At 40.1% G+C, this 15,426-nt stretch overlaps 1 protein-coding gene across 8 annotated transcripts in view; it reads right to left on the bottom strand.

Annotated features, from left to right (window-relative positions):
* Positions 1-15,385, bottom strand: part of map4k5 (mitogen-activated protein kinase kinase kinase kinase 5) — a 28,274-nt gene extending 12,889 nt beyond the window's left edge. For 6 of the 8 annotated variants that reach the window (XR_003215168.1, XR_003215170.1, XM_025900764.1 and 3 more), the window contains exons 1-15: positions 14,965-15,385; positions 14,410-14,640; positions 10,437-10,494; positions 6,300-6,390; positions 5,163-5,227; positions 4,988-5,043; positions 4,857-4,904; positions 3,820-3,862; positions 3,641-3,713; positions 3,244-3,375; positions 3,070-3,132; positions 2,866-2,947; positions 1,804-1,920; positions 959-1,043; positions 162-233 (exon numbers count right to left, since the gene is read on the bottom strand). Coding sequence is in view for 6 of the 8 variants with exons in the window: in XM_025900764.1 (XP_025756549.1) it covers positions 162-233; positions 959-1,043; positions 1,804-1,920; positions 2,866-2,947; positions 3,070-3,132; positions 3,244-3,375; positions 3,641-3,713; positions 3,820-3,862; positions 4,857-4,904; positions 4,988-5,043; positions 5,163-5,227; positions 6,300-6,390; positions 10,437-10,494; positions 14,410-14,517 (1,093 nt within the window). In the remaining 2 variants the exon portion in view is untranslated. The remainder of the gene's footprint in view (positions 1-161; positions 234-958; positions 1,044-1,803; positions 1,921-2,865; positions 2,948-3,069; positions 3,133-3,243; positions 3,376-3,640; positions 3,714-3,819; positions 3,863-4,856; positions 4,905-4,987; positions 5,044-5,162; positions 5,228-6,299; positions 6,391-10,436; positions 10,495-14,409; positions 14,641-14,964) is intronic. The other 2 variants (XM_025900767.1, XM_013270050.3) reach the window with 1 other exon arrangement.
* Positions 15,386-15,426: the final 41 nt, after the last annotated feature.

Raw genomic sequence — 15,426 nt, 5'->3', positions numbered from 1 at the left:
ATTAGGTAGCCACTCCATGCAGACAAAATTGCCCTATTAGTACCATTTAAATGTCAAACCGAGTGTTCCATTTCTACAACATTATCATATTTCTAATGAAATCTTAGGGGTGAGGGTTGGAATTAGACAAACACACACTGTCTCACTACTCTCACACTGACCTGCATCCACCCTGTGTCCCTCAGTGAAGCTAGGACTTGAGGGTGGCTCTCTTTGGTCTGTTCCATTGTTTGCTTCATGGTGGAGGGAAGGTCATATAACAGTGAGAAATTTAGATAAAAGAAACCAGACAGGAAGTATATCTGATACAAGTGATCACAGCATAGACGAGCAAAAAACACAATGCAGCATGGTATAAATACCACATCTATCTCAATGCCAGGCAGCTGTTAGGTCATTCTAAAATGATGAAATGAAGAAATGGCCACAAACTACTGACACAACAGGCACAACACAGCATTCGGCTTTATCTATCACAACTAACGGCGACACAAAAACACAGCTTCCCTGAAGGGGGAGGGGGCAAGATGTAGAATTGAAACAACTGGACCCATCGCCAAATTCTTGAAAACAATTTCTCGCTAAAAACTTGAGATTTTTAGGAAAACTCAGAGACCCTTCAGACAAGCTATTTTGCAGGATTCCTTGAGCAACAGATGAGACAACACTTAACATTTAAAAATAACACAAGCCACTTAGAGGCATCATGGACTTTACTTTCTCTTCCATGAATCCACAGACTTTTTTTTTTAGACACGCCAAAACATGCTGTGGCCTGGAAAGGTGCCAGCCTCTGCTGCAGGATTAAAGGAATGACCCTTGGTGATGCCACCAGACCTAGACCGACCTAATCAGTCACAACGACTAACACGCCAACCAACGACAGGACAGAAGCACAGCGAGCGATTGCGCAGGGGGGCTAGCCTTGGTGATGCGTTTAGCTTTGATGTTCACTTACAGTCGATCTCTGAGCGCGTCCTCTCAGCTCTGGCGTGCTTGTTGGTGGAGCGGATGGTGTGTCTGACTTCGCTGTTTCCCTGAAACTGATGGTGAAAGACAGAATTTTTATTGAGGGAGCAGCACTTCAGAAGACAGTAAAGTGTTCAGTGTGTAATTATTAGTTATCGCATAATCTTTTTAGATAACCTGCAAAATTTGAGTTAAGGTTAGCTAAAGCTTAGCTGAGACCAGCTTTTCTGGAGCACGGTCACATTATTATGCATCCCAGTGGCTGTTTGTTTGCAACAAGCTCTATTGCTTGCAGTCAATAGCCTTTAGAGTTTTTTCACTCATCGTGGCCAAGACAGTGCTACTGCTGTCAGTGGGAGAAAAGCACAATGGTCCTTTAAAAAGCGCTGGTACCACCTCTTTGGCTGCCACATAGATGTGATGTTGAATCCAGTCGGAATAATAATGTCATCGGAGAGAATCAGGAACAGGGGGAAGGGAAGTTTTAGGGGAACATGAGAGACCTGAACGAAGCTCGCTGGTTATAGTTCACTGCTGAAAACATGTCACACATTCTAATATTTACATTCACTGATAAGAATCTGTCGTGTAGTTCAAACAGCAAGTGATAGTTTAACATACTTCTTTAAATCAGTTATTTGCAACAAGTTCAAACAAACATGTTCATGAAAATACCAAGAACTGCATTACAAGTTTAATATTTTCAGGGTATAAATAAAACTTGCGTGTGTTCATATTTCTGATTACTAGCTTGTTGACTGGGTTGGCTTTGATTTTCTTAGTCAATCTCCTAAAAACACACATTTCTACATATCATTTGGAGTCAGTTATTACCTCAAGGTCATCCTCATCCATTTCTCCAAAATTCTGGTGGTTGTCCGGATTGTTCATTTTATCAATAAGATCCATGGCAAGTCTCCTCGTCAAACCCGTCTGAGCCATAAACACATGCTGGGAGAAACAATAAAGGATTAGAGATCTTTACCAGGATCATAACAGGAAAACAGCTGTTTGTGTTAGACACCTGACACTAATTTGACACATAAGAGTCATAAAGGTATAGAAGCAAAGAATTTAGATTTATGTAGGGGTGGATGAAAAAGAAAGCACACCCTCTGTCAGTTCAAAGATTTTTTTACAAAGCATAACCTTATCAGGTCTTAAATTTAGGTAAATACAACCCGAGTTGTTAAATAATGACATCATCTGAGGTTGTATTTACCTCATTTTAAGACATGCAAAGAACCCCGTTAGTTTTATTATGTCCTGATGCATAAAACTTTTGTATTTAAAGAGGGTGTACTTTCTTTTCAGATTGCAGATTGTAGGTGGTGTTCTACCCCAAAAGCTTGTTACAGATCACCAACTCCTAGCTATAAGGATAAATCATCACATTCCAGGACTTCTGGGATGCAACAACTATCCTCAGAGACAGACGCTGTACTAATGAGACAAGAATACACTGTGCTTGTGTACCTAAAAATTAGAAACAGGTGCTAACTGAACTCTAGCTCCCATCCTAAAGAGCTGAAACTAAGATAAGCTTTAATAAATATGAAACACTGAAAACAGTTCAAGGCCAGAGTCTGACGGCAAGCCAAACATTGAGAAAGTCAGCCAAACCACACAGAAGCTGAGGAGGCCAGCTGGGGTTCATAAGGCTCTGCTGAATTTGGACAGAATGGCAACTTCTACTTGTTTGTCAGGTGTTTTAGATTTGCAAAGGAACATATGCCAACAAGCAAAAGAAAAAAAGAAGACGAAGAAGAAACTGCAAAAAACAACAGACTCTCCGAAAACATTCACAATTTTTAAACATCAGCGCTCATACTGCACTATATTTCTTTATTTTGAACATTTCAATCACACATGCAAAACCAGAGTAATATTTATTACCCCTAGAATTTTTTCTGCAGTGGGCCGCTTCTTTGGGTTCTTTGTTAAACACACTTTCACAAAGTTATGGAAGGCCGGAGACCTGTTGGATAAGATAAGTTTGTTTTAAAACAACGATTATTCATATTATCTAAGAGCAAGGTATAAAGGTATAAATTATATCGCAATCCAACAATAGCATTGTGATTACTTTGGAGCACTCACCATTTGCTCTTATCTTTTAGCTTCGGAGGCTGGAAGCTACTTTTCGACATCAAAAACAAGGCCCTACAGCAGATAAAGGAATGAGGATTTAATGACGCCAAGGAGGAAAATGTATTAATATATTATGTAAGGGAGCTCTAACTGATCATTTATGGGGGGGGAAGTAAAACATACCTCATTGGATGCAAGTCAAACATCGGAGGCTGGAGCTCAGCCAACTCTATGGCTGTGATGCCAACAGCCCAGACGTCACACAGCTGGTTGTAGCCCCCGTTCTTCTCCACTGCAGCTACTTCAGGAGCCATCCTAAAAAAGTGAGGACAGAGATTTAGCAGTGGCTCATTTGTTAGAATAAAAAGCAGAAGTCAGCTTTAGTGAAAGAGCAGAGGCCTGAATGTACCAGGGTCTACACATCTATAGCGTGTGACATTGAACTTTCATCTAGAAAATGGTGAAAAAAATTCTAGGATGGAGCTGAAAAGGCTTAAAGTCTTTCACCAGCACTCTTTAACCAGACTAACAAAAGCTGTCAAGGGCCTAGAGGCCTGTTTTATACAGATGACACACTCACCAATAAGGTGTTCCGATAAAGGACTTTCTTTTGGCAATGGTAGCTGTTATTTTGGCTGCAACTCCAAAGTCAGCTGTAAGAAGGATAACAGGGCTTTTCAGATTATGTAATGCACATATAGCTAAAGGCTGCTGAGGAGTTCAGCTTCTTAAGAATTAAGATGCTGAAGAGGAACTTACCCAACTTCACGTCTCCGTTGTCTGTCAGCAGTATGTTGGCACCCTGTAAAAAGTAAACGTTTGATTTTTGCTGAGAAAATCCATTTAAAAAACATACAACAATAATTTATTAACATTAGAATGAAGCTTGATTCTCATGTAAAACAAAGTTTCAAAAATGTACATTCAATTCAAACAGTTGTATCTATTATGGATCTCAATATGATCACTTCAGGCACACACTGTATTGCTGTGAGCACAGAAGCTCCGCCCACCTGCTCCTCAAACCTTCTGTTTGCGAGGGGGAGCCAATCAGAAAAGGTTGGCTTAAAGAGTATTACAGAGATTGAAATGAAGAGCTATATCAAAGCAGATAAGGATCGTCTTATAATGTTAATGACGTAAAGCCGCTCTAGCAGCGTCTAAAAAGATAAATACAGGGCCAGAAATAACCACAATAACAGCTTTATATGTGTAAAGATTTCTCAGCAACACCTGGCATGTTACTATTCTGGCTTCTCGTAAACTTGCAGTAGTATCACAGCCTTTAATAGTTTCACTAATATTGTTTCTGCTGGCTGTGACTGACGGTGTCTCTGGTGGCATCCTGCGGTGAGAGTAGAGGAAACAGGAAGTGCTTGCTGCATAGAGCTGAAAAAAGATAATAGATCCAGCCCTGACCTTTATGATAACACATGAGTGTGAAGTTCCAGCCTTTAGTGCATGCATCGAGCAAAGTTAACTTCAGCTCAAAAGTGCAAAACGTAGCATCAGTCACAGGCTTCCGAGCGAGCACACCCAGTTATGCTTTTCCTGTGACTTTGGTTTTACACCTCTGCTGCCATGTCAGACCAGACTTTGAGGGCCACCAATGCATTCATGCTGACACAAATAGTATTGAAACTGCTACTTGTGCTGCTGCTTTTTCTTGAGATGTTCTGAAATTTACTGCTTAAAGTTTTGTCAGACGGTTAGTGTTTGTATGTGATATGTTAGAACAGCCACAACAAGGACAGAAAATTCACATTCAAAGAAAATGAAATAAAAAGCAATTGTACCTTGATATCGCGGTGCATCTTCCCCTTGCTGTGGAGATATCCCAAACCCTGTAAAGGAAGGCAAAGCATTACGTAATGACCACATCTGAAACCACTGTAACGGTTCCTCAAAATATTCCAAGTAAAATTACCTGTAAGGTCTCTCTGCAGACGTATGCGATTTGAAGCTCTGACAGAGGTCCAGTCACTATTACACACATTCATTCAATGTTAGTAGGGCTGAAGACAGAGATGGCACAAGGTGCATAGCAATAAAACGTAGTTCGTGTCTGCACCTTGCCATGTATGAATAAAACTAAAGCTCACCATGATAGATGTCCTGCAGAGATCCTCCCCCGCAGTACTCCATGCATATCCAAAGTTTCTCTCGACTAGAAAAAAAAAGCAGAATTAAGAACATTTTAACCACTTATGCAGTCACAAAATACACCAGAGCAAACAAACATTTTGACAAGCTGCAAAGCTTGTTTTAGAAAAAATAAAATAAAATAGCTCCCTGATAAAAACAACTAAGAATAAGAGGTGTATCAGTTCTGAAACTGGAAATGAATCCTCCATAGAAAGTTTCTTCCTGTTTCACATGAAAGCTGAATGTCTAAAAAGCCTTCAGGTAAAGCGTGTGCTGAAAATACAACAAGCGATCGCTGCTGTGGTGAGAAGTTTTCTCTCAGCTTTGTTATTCACACGCTACACCCTAAAAAACATATAAAAACAGACCAAAAACAGTAACAAGGTCTTATAATTTAGAGAATGGTTGCAGTCCTAATAAAAACTACACGTCAACCAGTAGAGGGGTTGCTCGCTGCCACCTCGTTTCACTCAACATTTAGGTGGTCATGGAAACCATTTCAGGTAACTAAAGGGGTCAACAGGAAACTTAAAATTTCCCCAAATAAACAGGGGTTCCTTTGATTAAATTAAGGTAGTTTTATAATAATTAATGCACAGTTCATTGCTCATTAACGTTTTACTGCATCCCGTTGAGCTCTGTGTGGCAACGCCACACACGACATGCCTGCTGAGATAAGACATACAGCTCTCTGCACGAACAGCCAAATAAAATAGTTCAGAGGCTTTTATTCCATTTAAACCTGCTGGAAGTCTAAGGAAGATGTGGGCAGAACCGGGCCTACTTCCTCTGAAATACCGGCCACAAATCATGGACTCCATTAAAACAGAAGAATGGCATCCTGGCACCGAAGGGCCTAGTCAGCACCCATCTCCCCAGTTGAAGAGTCTGAGTCATACTTTCACACACACAGGTTTACTAAGTAATTAAATACATCATGTGAGTTTCAGGCAGTGGCTTGTTAAATCCTTTTGACAGTTACATATGAATTCCACAAATGTTATGCACTCGACTGGCTGTGAGAGCGAGGAAAAAAAGAAAACAAACTGCGAGGGTAAAATGACTACGCAGGAGCATTTTGTGCTGGCTCTTACCAGAGGTAGCTCCCAAAGTAGGCCACAATATTGTGGTGCTTGCATTCCTTCACCATGAAGATTTCCTGCTGTATGATGGAAAAGTCATCCCCTGGAAACAGAGGGAGAAATCACAGACACACGGACCAAAAAAAAAGTGTTTATTTCATTTTCTGTCCTGCTTTTGTTTTAAAATGAGAAATTACTGCAGTCTTAAAATAAAAACCATTTAGTTTAAAAGTTCATGTAAAAACCTTCGACCACACAAGGATCCAGCGTGTGACAATGCTTGCATCTTCCTTAAACTTTAGGCTTTAAAAAAAGCAAAAAAACAACCCTAAATCTTCTCTCTGTTATCTTTTCAGTTCAGTAAACAAAAATTCGTCCCATGTTTGCCAAGGTTTCACCATATTTTATCCCTGTGTAAATACAGCAGGATACAGAACACTCAATGACATTAGAGGTTTTAAAGTTTATGTGGTATAGGTCATTACCAAAGCAGCATTCCAGTTCAGCAAAGATCACCACCACATTTAACCAGTAGGAAGCAAAAAGACAAAAATATGTAAGCTCAGCTGTCCCAGTTGTGTGTAGAAAGACAGCCCTGGAATATATTAACAGCTGGTTAAGATCAACTACACTCTATGACTGTCATCACAGGCAATGCTTTAAGCTGAAGTTCATATATAAATGTCTTTGGTTCCGCGATCAATCATCCAGGTAAGGAAATGAAGACGTAATGAAACTGATGAAACTTTTCTCCCAGTGAAACACTATATGCAGATGAACAAAATCCACTTTCCTCGATTCACACATAAATACACTCTCTGCTTAAATAAATAGTAGGTTGCACATCATTGGTAGCGACAGGAAATTACTGAAAACAACCTTATTTCCGTTCCAGGCTGTGGTCAAACCTGTGAATTCTTGTAACTGAGTTGGTATGTGAACAGACCTCTTTCTTTTGCTTATGTTATACAATCATCAGAATAAATTAAATTAACACTGAGGTGCATTACACAACAATACTGTGCAGCTCAGCTTCGGACCCCAAACCTGGTTTGGGGTCAGCTTTTCTGATACAGGGCTAGTTGAACTCAGAAAGAAAGCACGATCAGCAGAAAAACTTCCTGAAGCACAGCGGCTCGTTATTGTGCACAAACACTTTGCAAGCAACTAGGCAACTTGCGTACAGCCAACCTGTTTTCAGTGTGTCTGGGACGTTTTAGGCTTTTTCACATGCCTGGAATGCAAACACGAGTCAAACTATTTAAACAATACACAAGTCGCGTCTTAACATAAACCAAATCCATCTATCTTCCTTTGATTTTCCTACATATAACACAGCATAACAGAAAGCACACACTTCCGTGCATCACATTATTTTAAGTGACACAGAAGGATGCTTTTTTCCCGAAAACTCATTCAGTCACCAAGGTGGCATGTCAGACACTCTGCTTACAGCTTTTACATAGCTGAAATGTCAAAGAAAAGTTTACCAGAAGGAAGACGAATTGCAAAAGTGGAATACACCTCCAACTGCTTTTTACACGCAGGCTGGGATATTCCTGTTAATGTGCCTTTAAAAAGCTTTAATCAGATTCACAATTAAATCTACTTGGTAAAGTTTCTTTTCCATTTACTCAACACACTGCCATAGTTTTTACTTCTGTACTTTTTGTTGCACATTCGACATGTACAATGATGACGATTGAATTACTTGGTGCTCAATATGGTCAAGAGAAGCCTCAACAGGAGGAAGTGGAGCATTGGCGTAATTCTGCTCGACTCCCTCCACTCCATTTGTTAAATGTCTTGTAGATAACAGGCTATAATAAGAATATGAGTAATGCCTCACACTTACAGGACCTTGTGAAAGCAACTGCTTGACAGCTTTGACACAAAGCTCCATTTTTTTTCATGGAATCCTACATGAAACCTCACCTTGGCGAACAGGGTTATAACTATGTCATACCACATGTGTAAAGGGAGAACTAGTGTGGATCACAAACAATCTTAAATATATCTGTTGACTGACAGCAAAGGGTTTGAGGAGCCACAAAAATTTGAGCAAGAGTAATTTTAGTGACATGAGTGAGCTTAGTACAAAAAAAAATATATAACAAGTCACCCCACAATCTTCTCTTCTTGGTGAGCAGAGGCCTAAGAGTTTAGCCACTTCCTCCCAGATCGAGCGCTTCCCCCTGCTCTGAATATACACACTGCCTCTTATCGTGTCAAGTTTCAATTCAGTATGTAGGACTTTATCGGTAACAAGTTTCGACAAATCTCAGAAATAAAGTCCTTTTTTAATTTAAAAACATATCTGACGGTAGAAGAAGATGGCTTTATTTTAACTGACTGTTAACTGAGAAACAAGATTAGGAAACATTAAAAGTTCCTGCGTATGTGTTGAAATTAAAAAAAAAGAAAGTAAATTTAAAAAAAAAAAGGTAAGTCTGGTGACATAGTTCTGAGAATTTCTAGTGGAAACTGCTGGGAGGTTTTTGCAAACACACAGAACCTAAAAACTACAGCGTCACAAGATGACCAGAGTAATGATGAAGTGATCATGAGATTGTACAAAAAAAAGAAAACAAAAAAATGTCCTCCTCCATTTGCCATTAATGGTCACACAGTGACAACCCACACCAATTTGGTTCAGTGGTTATTTTTCTTTTAATGCTGCAGTCAAAAGCCCCACAGTCTCACCGCCGGAAGGTTTTACCACTCCTAACTCTTTTTCTGTCCTGTATTTTCTTACGGGCGTCACTCCTGGTTAAACCTGTTTGATTGCACAGTCCACCCAAAGCTGTTTACCTCGAGCACAGAAAGGAGGGCCTCTTGCGAAAGATTAGGTAAAGAAAGGAGTCCTTCTTTGACCAAAGCTGGGTCAAAAAAAAAAAAAGAGAAAAAGAAAAGAAAGCAACTCTGAACACAGGTATACATCATCTTGATCTATTCAGTTAAACTGTAACAATTTTTTGCTTTAAAGCCTTTGCAGTCCAACCTTCTCCTCACTTCATCTGATATTTTCTGATCATTCCTATATAACCTGTCAAGTCTGCACAAGTCATATCTACCATTTTGCACAGTCCATCATAAAAACAAGAAACGTTCCTCCCTTGCCAAGTCTGTCTTTTGGCATGCAGCTCACCCTCCTAATGTTTTTTTACAGGTTAAACACGACAAGAAAGACGAGAAATGTTTCTTTGCATCTGTTTACGACCAGCTTGCCAATTTAAAAAAAACTCTACCTTGAGCTGTCAAAACATGTGATGCACGTTTTTGTAACTGCTTTTCGTTTAACTTAATCAACAAGAACCTTCATCAGAAAAATTAAACAAAGAAAATGCGTTGCGGCTCAACTGCATTACATAACAAGATGGGACATGTTTTGGCCCTCAACCAGCTTCAGCTTTCTGAAATTTGTAGTGGAAATATTCAGCTTGTGGTCTCCATCAGACAAATTTAGCACCATTGACCTCAGTCATTGTCATAAGCCGAGGCCACCAAGTCAGGATAAATTCATACTTTAATGCTCTGTCCTGCAGGAATCCATACTAACGCACAATAATATATAGGAATAATAATATATATCAAGTTCATGGATTAAACATTTCAGTTTAAACATTTGACAAGAAGAAAAAGTGTAAACACTGATTAGTGATCCTATGATTCTTCACTGCCAGCTTGACCCGGACAGCGATGTGATGAATGAAAGAAAAGCATAAACAGGAGTGAATGTCCTCCTTCGCTGTTAATCAGCTGAACTCTGTCTGGTCGCTGGTGGTACAAAGCCCTCTCCGTAATCCCACTAATCTGGATCGCGCTAACTCTGTCACTAGGTCATTACCAGCATAAACCCCAAAGTGGAACCAGTCTTTCTGTTCCTTGTACACAAAACCACACATCATACTCCTGCTGGGAAAACGAGATTTATTTTTCCCTTTTTAGATATTTGCTTCTTCTTGATAAATATTTAAAATCATACCAATAAAATCTTCAGTTTATGTAAGAAGTCCAGTTTTGTTGCAGTAAAAAAAAAAATACTTTACAGTCATTTGAGGGGAGGTTTTTTTTTCTGTAAAGTGCTAGAAAGCTGTGTGTTTTCTCTTCACTGCGATGAGATAATGAAATAAAGGTAACAGCTCTTACCTGGTTCCAACTTTATGACCTTCACAGCAGCAAGCTCTCCGGTTTGTATGTTTCGAGCCTGAAAGACACAATAACACAACTTTAACTGTTGGTTGCTGAACGCCTGTTAACTCTATTGACTGAAACACTGACTATAGAGACCAAATAAATCACTCATTTTGGGTATTAAGTCTTCATTTGTCCTGATTCAAGCTGCTCAATCATGACGATTTACTACTTCTGTTAGGTTCATTGGATTCTAACACACATTTTTAGGGGGGGGTTGAAGCAGTGGTTGAACAACACAAAATTATAGCAAGAATTTTTCACCATTTTTGGATATTTTATAAAATCCATGTGTTGATCTGAGCAGCAGCTTTATCAGATTGGAAACTGCTGCTAAACTGTCACTTCTAGGATTTATTCAACTACAAACTTCAACACAAAATTCAATAAAGAAAAGAGTTTGTGGCCAATCAGCATTATAGATTAATCACCAGGGAAAGGCCGGACACCGTCTGTGACTTATGAATAAATGACTGAATGATACATGTCTGCATATTTTAGTCATTCCTCAGTTATTTTTTTGTTTCTTCTCTGTATTACTTCATAATGCCGACAAGCATATTTGTATTTCATAGATTTTACCAAGCATCCATCATGTGTAAAAATCCTGTGCTACAGCAGGTTTCACTGACGTCCAAATCCAGGTCAAGACAGGATGCTCCCTAATCCAAGAGAGTGAAATGTCTGGACGAGCGGCTAAATCAGCCATAAACCACAAAACCCAGCAGCCTGGCCATCTTTCAGTAGTGGAATGTGGTGGTGATTCACACATGTAAACAGCAACCCAAACAAAGCTTTAAACTGTTTAAACTGTTTAAAATGCAGCTGCGTGCACACAAACATAAAGACATTTAAGAAAATAGAACAATTTTTTCCTACTGTGCACATATTACGAGAGCATGTGACTGTTCTGCTTTAAATTAAAGTGTGTTTAGTATTTGTGTTGAACCTCTGTTTTGGCATCTACTTCCTGAAGCAGAGGTAACCAACCTAAGAAATAAGCCACTAAAGAGGGGAGTTTTCATTATAATACCCACATACGAGATGAAGCAGATAAGACGGCTTTAATTTGGCAACTTATGATTCTTGAGAATGTGTAGCGTGTGACAGTGTTTCTCATTTCCATTAGGATTCTTTCCATCTCTCTCTCACGTCTCTGGTCTCATGTTTGCGCAAATTCAGGGTAATTACGTTGAGGCTGATTCCTTCAAACTGAACTTATACATAGTACAAAGTGAGTAAACATCATAAGAGTGAAAGACCTGGCACTTTTCACAACTCAAAATACCTCCAGGTACCCCATTATTTTGGGGAAACAAAGCTTTTCTAGCATTTTTTTTAAAGTCAAATTTGATTGTTGAGCCTGTAAGTGCAGTTTTAATGCCCTTGTGACAATCAAAATAAAAGTAATTTAGATAAAGCTGTAAAATAGCTGGTCAAATAATGGATGTGTAACTAAGATGGCTGCTGAGTGGCGAGACTAGCTTCTAGAATGATTTTGCTACAAGTGACTGACTATTTACAGGATTCCTTAGTTCCCTCTTTGTCCCTCAACACTCAACTTTAATGCAAATATTTTCAAAGCCATCGATACTCCATTCATCTACTGGCCTTCCAAGGTTGGTTTTTCGCTTTCTAATTGTGTTATATGACAGGAAATCAAACAGAAAAAGATTCACAACCTGGGGAATTACTCTACAACTAAAGAAAACTAAAATAACCTCCACAGAGATGCCATGAAATTCTTAAACCAATATAATCACATGTAGTAAACATTCAAACATGAGGAATGCCATGCTGAGGACTTTTCCCAATCTAAAGGCGCTTTCTCTGTCAACGCAGAGCAGAACACACCCATAGTGAAACGCATGTTTAGACAGGGGCCTGATCGTATTTCAGCTCACTGCAGCTCTGAGCCTGTGAGCTCCGGGAGAATACCAGGCGCAGCATACCACCGGTGGCCTGTCTGGGGTGGGGGGTGGGCTGGCTCGCTGGCCAGCAAGGCTTTGTATGGAAGGAGGCCATGTGAGCCCGGCTGAACCATCACGTCTACATCAGATGGTTCGTCTGTTTGTGTGCGACAGATGGATAAAAAAGAAAATTCTCCAGCAAAACGCACCTCGCTGCAGCCAGACAAACAGTGGGAAACATCTGGCAGTTAGTCGGCTATACCCAGCAAATTAATAACAGATACGCAAAACAGCATTGGCTTGAAAGAAATACATCAACGCACTGATATAATCATTCGATTTTCTATGGGGATTCTCCAGATGTTTGAGGTTCACAACAATCTGACAAAGAAAAGGAGCAAACACTCATAAATGTGCAGCTGGAACAAGTGAACCTTTGCCATTTTTCAAGAAGAACATGGTAACAAATCACCCGAACAGTCAATTACTCTCTCTACTGTTTTTTACTTTGGACCTCTGGTTTTAATTGCAATAAGACTTGTAGACTCAAGACATATTTGCCCAGTTTTTCCACAAAAAAGGGAAAAACCCCAAAAAGAAAAACTTACGAAACTAGACTGTCTCATAAAAAGCTGCAAAATAAATATAGCACAAATGCAAGTGAAAAAAGGAACCAAATAATAATATGTTATTGCTGACAGTCCTCCCATATCATGTGCATGTCCAAAAACTAAACACAAAGTTGACAGCTAAACTCTTATGCATCACACAATGTACTCTAACTGACCACTTTATTAGGTACGCCCTTGTACTGTCCTGGAGCCACTTTCGCTTTCAGAACTGCTTTAAATCTTCACAGCACAGATTCAACAAGGTGATCAAAACATTCCTTTGGCCCATATTAACAGATAGTATCACAGAGTTGCTGAACATTTGTCGCATGCACATACATGATGTGAATCTCCTGTTCCACCGCATTTCAAAGAATAATAGAATAGAATAGAAAGATCCTTTATTGACCCTGATTGGGGGAAATTCTAGTGTTCCAGCAGCAAAGTGACAGGCAGATGGAGAATGCAAATAAAAAATGAGAAATAAGAGACTGTACAGTAAGCAAGGGCAATTTACAACATAAGCTGGTGTAGCTCATCTGGTTCAAGGTTAGACATGTTATGCATTCAGAGATGCTCTCCTGCATACTTCTGTATAACGAGGTACGCAGAACGAGTGGTTATTTGAGTTACTGTTGCCTTTCTATTAGCCTAAAGCATTTTGGCCATTCTCTTCTGACCTCTGGGATCAACGAGGCTTTTTCCCCTGCTCCTCACTGGACATTTTGTCTTTTTCAGATATTATCTGTAAAGCCTACCAATGATGGTGTGGTGGAAAATCCCAGTAGATAAAGAGTTTCCGAAATATTCAGACTATCCATCTGACGCCAACAACCACATTCAAAGTCACTTAAATCACCTTTCTTTCTTCCTCATTCTGATGCTCAGTTTGAACTTCAGCAGGGGATCATGACCATGTCCACATGCCTATCCGTTGAGTTACTCCCATGTGACTCTGCTTGCATACACAGTTAGCAAGCAGCTAAACAGGTGTACCTATTGAAGTAAGTGGTGAATGTATTTCTGATGTATGTTGCATTGTCTCCACCAAAAGTGGTAGAGCAAACTAACAAGAAGGTACAAGCAACGACCTGAGCACAACAGTCAAACTGGTTCAGCAACACTGCCTCGACAAGCAGGAAAATATAGATAACAAACTGATCCAACCAATAAAATAAGATAAAGTAAAAAACAGTAAGCGCCACCATATGCAATGTTTGGCGCATGAATGGATGCACAACCTGGCTCTCACTCAAAAGCTCCTGTCAATGTGTTTGCCACATGTTATCATGGCTTACAAAGCAAACACCACTCTGGCTTAAATTAGAGCGACAGCCTGATTCGTCATGATGTGGTGGCTTATGTTATCTCCAGCTCTAATGACAGACTGTGGGAACATCACTGTACCTTATACACGTCTCCATATGTGCCACTTCCCACCCTCTGAATGAGCTCAAAGTCATGCTGAGGGTTCCTCCTCTGGATTTCATTGCTTGGCCGGGTAAAGATATCCATGGTACCTTGACCCAGAGATGCCTTTACATTTATTTGGACTGGCCAACGGTGGTGTCGATGATCTGATGCAACAATGGTTTTGAGTCAGTGTTACTCAGACTGCCCGTCCCTGTTGTCCATGTCCTGAAAGGTGGAAAGTTGTGGGGGGGGGAAAGTGCACAAAAGAAAAACAGCGAGTATTAATCTCTAGTAATAACCCTGGACGAGCTTAGCTTTGACATCTGTCACGCAATCACTAATTAATTCACCGCCAACTACTCCTCAAAAGTAATAAAGAGAAAGGCAATTAAAATCAGTGACCATTATAACGGTATTAACATGCAGGTTGTGGTCATTCCAGCAATTAGCCAGAGCCAGTGAGAGGCTTAGCATCCGGGCGGGTCAGCTAACGCTAGCTAACTGGCTAAAGTTAGCTTCTCGGCTGGCTCTAACTTCAACAGTGTATACCTTCAACAACACAAACACGGCGGGAGCATGTCTTGAACTCCGAATCGTTTTCAGGCTTTTAACTGTGCGATGGCGTCGAATAGTTATCCAAAAAAAACAAAGGCGGTCCCCCTCTTTTGTTATCGAGGGAACAGTAGTAAACTTCACTCGCTTGCTGGTCCTGCTGCTGCTGCTGTTCACTCCTTCAGAGAAAAAGCGACAGGGTCGACTTCAAATCCCCGCAAGCCAGCGTTAAGTTTTGCCGTTGCCATGTCATTTCCCTCGGCTGACAGTTTTAGATTAGCCTCGGGCTCATGGGTAGAATACTAACGTTAAACTACATAAACAATAAACTGTTGGATTTACTGAAATAACACGCTCCCTTAAAAGCAACAGTGTGTTACTAATCTTTGTGGAGTCGCAGTTATTGGACGCTGTTGCATTCGAGTGCATCACGGAAAATAATCTAACCACAATCACGTA

Source organism: Oreochromis niloticus, linkage group LG19, assembly GCF_001858045.2.
Source record: "Oreochromis niloticus isolate F11D_XX linkage group LG19, O_niloticus_UMD_NMBU, whole genome shotgun sequence".
In the NCBI taxonomy this organism is placed as follows: Eukaryota; Metazoa; Chordata; class Actinopteri; order Cichliformes; family Cichlidae; genus Oreochromis; species Oreochromis niloticus.
This window is presented reverse-complemented; position numbering and strand designations above follow the sequence as displayed.